The sequence below is a fragment of the Scleropages formosus genome, chromosome 13 (genome assembly GCF_900964775.1).
Source record: "Scleropages formosus chromosome 13, fSclFor1.1, whole genome shotgun sequence".
Taxonomy (NCBI): domain Eukaryota; kingdom Metazoa; phylum Chordata; class Actinopteri; order Osteoglossiformes; family Osteoglossidae; genus Scleropages; species Scleropages formosus.
Window position 1 is genome coordinate 2,329,454 of NC_041818.1, and position 7,032 is coordinate 2,336,485.

The window sequence follows — 7,032 nt, forward strand, 5'->3', positions numbered from 1 at the left end:
GAAAACGAAACTTATACAATATATGTACACAGTAGAATGGCAATGCATATATTCATAAAAATATTTCTGTGTCATACATTTACCTAATCAAACAAACACAAGTGTTATGAAATTAAAAATATAGAACATTTATAAATAACAAATAAAAACATCATTCACAAATCTCAGATTTGCAGTGTGAGAGCAGGATATGTCTATGTTGGGAAAACAGAATGTTTAATTACATTACAATTATTTTGATTTGACTGATGGTTTTCTTCAAATACCTCACAGGTCATAAGCAAAACATTTCTAAATGACTTGCACCACACAGACATTCGTCATTACTATTTCCAGTGAACAAAGATAATTAAAACCATTTTAAAGCTGAACTTCATCAGAGGGGCTTTGCATTTTGCAGTAATGTGTGCCTAAACGAAAGCAATGAGAAATGTGGAATTTGTTACAGCTTCAACAAGGTCACAAAACTGTCGCCATAAAACACATCTATTGAGAATGTTGGTTTATCATCAGCCACACGACTGTGACCATAAATAAAAACCAGCCTGCAGTCTTTTATGTTCTTAAATTAATTTTTTTAAGATTATGTATATGTAACAGTTACATAAAAAGACATTTGTATACAGTCTTTGTCCATTTAGCATGGTTCACAGCAGAAGCAATATACAAACAATTAAACACATTTATTTACAACATTTAGAGACGGGAAGGCACAGATTTAAAGGCAGCATTTTTATCAACATGCTACAGTTTTAAAAACTGAATGTCTATTTGATACAGTATATACCAGTAACTAAGGGAGTGCGGTGGTGCAGCGGGTTGGACCGGGGTCCTCCTCCCTGGTGGGTCTGGGGTTCGAGTCCCGGTTGGGGTGCCTTGTGGCGGACTGGCGTCCCATCCTGGGTGTGTCCCCTCCCCCTCTGGCCTTACTCCCTGAGTTGCCGGGTAGGCTCCGGTTCCCCGCGACCCCATATGGGACAAGCGGTTCAGAAAGTGTGTGTGTATGTATACCAGTAACTGGGGAGAAACAGAAATAACAGTTCAGTAGAAAACTTGAAAGAAGAGAGAACATCACATAAAACTGATTATGAAATTATATAAGATGTTTGTCTTATTTGGTTGTAGTGCTTTAAGAACAATCAGTAATGATCATCCCTGGAAATGGCTAGACCTGAAAAGATGCTGTTAGGTGTCACAGATGGTGGGATCAAGCACTTTGCAAGGAACATTACACTGCAGAGCCCGGTGGCCTTTAACCACATCTGGAAACATATACACACAGCTTGTTTCTTGTCTTCCCATACAGAGGGGATCTGCTATCACCTGTTTTAGACAGCAGCTGGGACATGTCCATTAGTTGGTCCCTGGATGGTTAAGGCCCGGTGAGACCGGGTCCGGAAGGAGCCCTCGGGATGGATGGTCTCGGGTTTGTGCTCGCAGCGGAAGAACATGAGGAACCCGTTCCTGTAATTCTTGTTCATCCAGCCATACAGAAGGGGATTAGTGAAGGTGGAGCACATAGCAATAATGTGGAAGAGAGTATAAAGTAGCTTGTATTCTTTAAACTTGAGGACCAGGTCCATATCACTCGCCAACTGGAAGATATGGAAGGGCAGCCAGCAGATGGCAAAGACCACCACTACGAGTGCCAACATCTTGGTGGTCTTCTTGCGACGGTGAACGCTGTCACTCCGGTTACAAGGGCTGACATGGTTTTTCAACTTGACCCATATGCGCACATAGGCATAGCTGATGACTCCAAGTGGAAGCACATACTGCAGCAGCAACATCGAGAGGCTGTAAATGATGCCGTCGCGGTTCGTGCCATGGGGCCACTTCTCAGAGCACACAATAATGCGCAAGTTGATAGACGGGATTTCCTCGTGTCTGTACTCCCGGAAGATTGCTAATGGACTTGCTAGCACAGCAGCTGCGGCCCAGGTTAGAGTGATGATCGCAAAGCTTGAGCGCCGGGAAAGACGCTGGTCCAGGTGAAACACAATGCAGCGATGGCGCTCCAGAGCAATTACAGTGAGGGTAAGGATCGAGACGTGGACGCTGAGGGCCTGTGCGTAGGGTACCAGGTGGCACAACACTGCCCCAAATTTCCAATCATCTAGAAGGGTATAGACTAAGGTGAAGGGAAGGCACAGGCTGTCCACCATTAGGTCTGCCAGAGCTAGGTTGGCGATGAATAAATTGGTGACGGTGCGCATGTTTCTGTAGCGGACAATCATGTAGATAACCAAGGAATTTCCAACCAGGCCTAGCAGGATGATAAGGGAGTAGGCAGTGATAAGGGTGACCTGGACACTTAAGTCTTTGGTGATGTCGCTTGTGAAGCCTGGCTTGTGGATGTCCATGTCATTATTACCCAGATGGCCCTGGTACCTGTAGGTGTGGCTCCCCTTGACCTCCACAGCCTGCTCTGTGTTGTTTGAGATGTCTGAGGGGCCCATGGTAACCTTGTGGAAATGTGGCTCAGAAGAGCCCGAGTGCCTAATTTAAAACAAAGAACAACAAAGTCAGTGCATCGTTATGACGCAAAGTTTCATTTAAATTACATCAGCTCAGATCCCGATCCTTCCCGTGTCACTTTATGTCAGCCAGCAATATGTTTTGCTCACCATTTTTGCTGATAATGTTTTTGCTCAGATGTTTAGAAATAAATAAAAATGACTTTGAAGATTTCGGTACAAAATGCATGTTTTTATTATTGTCTGTTTCTTCAAAGGGTTTCTTTCATTCTCTTTGATTGTACACACACAAACACACACACACACACACACACACACACACACACACACACACAGTTTCTGAACCGCTTGTCTCATACGGGGGTGCGGGGAACCGGAGTCTAACCCGGCAACTCAGGGCGTAAGGCTGGAGGGGGAGGGGACACACCCAGGATGGGATGCCAGTCCATCGCAAGGCACCCCAAGCAGGACTCGAACCCCAGACCCACCAGAGAGCAGGACCCGGTCCAACCCACTGCGCCACCGCGCCCCCCCCCCCTTTGATTGTATTATAAGGTAATAATAATTCATTTAGAGTAAAATGGGATCTTTTTTTACATTGTCTATTTTGAATGTATTTTAATCCCAGTAACTATGTATTTTCATTTTATACTAGTTGTCTTGAAATGACATTTGAAGCACATTAGGTTGTACAAAAAAAGTCCAGATACAATACAGTTTTCATGCAACACTGAACACTACAGAGCAGAAGGTGATGAACAAAAAATACACACAGGGGCATAATAAATTAATAAGGTAAAAAATGCTAAAAGTAAGTCATGCATTTAGTTAGACATTCCTTTTGCTATTCCTGGGGAGGGTTGTGATGGTAGAAGGTGGAGCATGTATACCCAAGTCTTCTTTTCCCAAACCATAGTCTCAAGTTGCTACTAGGGAATCCCTTGATTGCATTGTTCACCAACCAGCCAAGAGATATGATCCATCCAGCCTGTCCTGGGTCTGCTCCACGGTATTGTCGTAGTGGGATATGCCCAGTATAACTCCCATGAGAACTGACTAGGGGGCATTCTTACAACATGCCTGAACCACCTCAGCCCACTCCTCTCTTCCCGGAGGGGCAGCAACTCCGAGGCTCTTCCAGATCACTGAACTCCTCCCCTAGTCATAGAGAGTAAGCCTAGCAATGCTGTGGAGAAACCTGATTTTAACCATTTGTATCTGCAAACATGTTCTTTCAGTTATCAACCAAAACTCCTGATCGCAGGGGAGGATCAGGGTGTATACTGAGTTGTAGACTGAGTTTTGTTCAAGGTCTCAGCTCTCGCTTCACCATTCCAGAATGGTACAGTGTCTGGAAAACAGCTGATACCACCCCGTTCCATCTTTCAATCTCCCGCTCCCTTCTTCCATCACCTGTGAACAAGACCCAATGTGCTTGAGTTCCTCCACAAGGAGTAGTTTTTCCTCCCTTGTCTAGAGACAGGAACCCACTTTTTTCCAGGAGTGGACCTTGACCTCACACTTGGAGGTGCTGATTTTCATACCAACTGCTTTGGCATGACAAACTGAATGTGTCATAGGTCACACTCAGACAATGACATGAGAACAAAATCATCTGCAAACAAAAAAACCTCTAGCCCCACTAACTGCACACCTACCAAGCCTCAGCTGTACCTCGATATCCTGTCCATCCTGTCCTGTCCACAAACAGGACTGGAGACAATACACAAGCTTGGTGGAGTCCAACACCAACATTGAACAGATGTGATATGACACCAAAAACACAGTGACAACTCAAACTGTGCTCATACGGGAAATGGACAGCACGCTTCAGTGGCTCCAGTACCCGATATTCCCGCAATACCTTCCACAGCACATGCTGAGAGACATCATTATACACGTTTTCCAAGTCAATAAAACATATGTTGACTACATGCAAAGGGAATGCCATTCTTTCAAACAATTTCCCAAAATGTCTTGGAGTAACATTTGACAGAACACTTTCCTACAAAAACCATCTAGACCAACTGTCAAAGAAAGTAAATGCAAGGAACAACATATTGAGACTGTCAATATGACAGAAGACTAGCTGGCCTCTCATGGGGAGCAAACTTCAAAGTGCTACAAATAACCTCAATAGCACTTGTATACTCTGCAGCAGAATACTTTGCACTAGTATCGGCTAGAAGTGCCCACATTAATAAAGTAGACTGGGGTTTGAACACCTCAGTGAGAATCGTATCTGGCGGCATCCGCTCCACACCAACAAATTACCTACCATTTGTAAGTAGTATACCTCCTCCTGATATCAGAAGAAATGCACAATACATATCACTAGTAAAACAGTCCCTAAACAACAAAAGCTCATTGCTTTACAGTCACCTAACCACTATTACCTCTGGCCAACAATAGCAACTCTGCCTGAAATCTCAAAGGCCATTCCATCGATGCGTGGTGCAGCTGCTTGACACCAGCGGTGGCATGTCACCGAAGGCCTGGGTGGAAGCTGAGTGGCAAAAGCAATGGACAAAGACTGGCAACTCATGGCTACACAGATTTATCTCAGTGCCATTCTCTGAACCACCTGGAAGCCAGCTACGCCGATACTGCTGGGAGCGCCTAAACCAATTACACACCGGGCACGGCCGATTCAGGGCACCCATGTACAAAATGGGACTAGCAGACAGCCCTGAATGCCCATACGGAGAGCAGCAACAAACTGCAAAACATTTGCTGCCCCACGTACACGCCCACACCAGTGAATTTGGCGAACATTGACAATAAAGATGTTAAACTTGGGCTACATGAAGGCAACTTTATAACTTAGCTTGCCCAATGTTACTAAAGATCTGTTTTTGATCATACGAAAAATAAATAAATAAATAAATAAATATGTTGTCTGGGCTAGCCTATTCCAATGTCCTCTCATTCAGCTGTACCAGGGAGAACTGCCCTACTGTTCTGCGACAGGATTAAATCCACATTGTTCCTCCTGAATCTTAGGCACTGCCCAGCTACCAGGTAGAGTCTCCTTTCCATTTCCCTGACATAGGCTTTGCCTGGGAGGCTGAAGAGTGTGATCTCCTTGTAACTGGAAAAACCATCTGGCTCCCTTTCTTAAATTTAGGCACCACCACCCAAGTTTGCTAACCCAGAGGAACCTTGCCTGCTTTACATGTGGTGTTGAAAAGGCACGTAAGCCATACCACCACCACTGTACACTGTCCAACATCACTGACCAAATTTCATTCATCCCTGCAACCTTACAAATACTATGGGAGTGGTCTGTACTTTCCCAACCTTGCTTAGCACAAATTGGGCAGGGTCACACCTTCTCCCTCTAAGACACCAAAGTTTGCCAGAACACCTTTAAGGCCACGCAACAGTCTTTTTCCATGACCTCTTCAAAGTCTTCCCATGCCCAAACTTTTGCTTTACTGACTGCCTTTTCAGCAGCAGTCTCTGCTTGCCATATCCTCTCAGCCAAATCAAATGACCCCCTACCCTGCAAAAAAAGCACTGCCTGGGAGGCCTTCTTCAGCTTAATATCTTCAGTCACATCTGACATCCAACAATGAGTACTAGTGTTGCCACCCTCTGAGGCACCAACTGCTCTCAGACCTGTTGTGTCCATGACTGAAGTCTTGAAGATGGTGCATTTTTGACTCATTGTCCATGGCTCACTGTGGACAAGAGAGAAGTTTTCTTGGAGATGGGAGCTTTATCTTGTACTACCCTATCGTCCGGAAAATGTTCAAAGAATGTTTGGTTTACCTGGCTCTATCTGGGTGGTGCTCCGGATATCAAACTCATTGCCAAGGGGTGATCAGTTGACAGCTGTGCCCCTCACTTCACCCTATGGTCCAGAAAATACTGCCTTAAGTTGGATGATAAAACTTGTTTTTAAACATGGTCTTTGTTTTACATAGTCAGTGGCTCTCATAGAAGTCTAGTAAGATTTTGAGTTCACAATGCCATTTCTCCTGATCTTGGCCCTCCAGGTAACTGAATCATTCACAATGTGAGCACTGAAGTCCCTCAGCAGAACTACAGAGTTGGTAGGTACATCTCAAGTATATTACCAACATTGTCTAAGAAGCCTAAATACTCTTAACATCTGTTTGGTGCATATGTACAAACAGTCTGTGTTTCTCTCTGAAATCTGCAGCCATATTGAGGCAGCCCACTCATTCACAGAGAACTCTAACTCCACAACCCCTGGCTAGATCCTTGTGAGTATCCCCACACCTGTCCGGGGCTTTCCACAAGGTGGAACTCCAGAGTTTGTTTCCAGAGCCTGTGCTGTGTGCAGAGGTGACAACAACTGTGTCTAGCAAGTACATTTTCAGTTTCTTCAGCTCAGCATCCTTCCGAATAAGGGAAGTGACATTTAACGTTTCCAGTCAGTTTCCTTTGCCAGGGTCCAGTCTGTCTAGGTCCATGCCACACATGCCTGCCATGTGGCTGGCATTGCATCCAACCCCAATCTTTGCGTTGCAGGTGGTGACCCTGCAATGTAATTAAAATGGTCATCTACAGATATTGTTTATCTCTT

At 44.8% G+C, this 7,032-nt stretch overlaps 1 protein-coding gene across 1 annotated transcript; it reads right to left on the minus strand.

Moving 5' to 3' along the window:
• Positions 1-951: 951 nt before the first annotated feature.
• npy7r (neuropeptide Y receptor Y7) lies at positions 952-6,348 on the minus strand. Its single transcript, XM_018741728.2, has 2 exons — positions 6,252-6,348; positions 952-2,499 (listed from the first exon to the last, which is right to left on the minus strand). Exon 2 carries the CDS (start codon positions 2,457-2,459, stop codon positions 1,329-1,331), a length of 1,131 nt encoding a protein of 376 aa, XP_018597244.2. The 5' UTR covers positions 2,460-2,499; positions 6,252-6,348; the 3' UTR covers positions 952-1,328.
• Positions 6,349-7,032: the final 684 nt, after the last annotated feature.

What these genes read in the sequence shown, in the direction of transcription:
- npy7r (XM_018741728.2), bottom strand. Translation starts at nt 2,459, where the DNA reads ATGGGCCCCTCAGACATCTCAAACAACACAGAGCAGGCTGTGGAGGTC.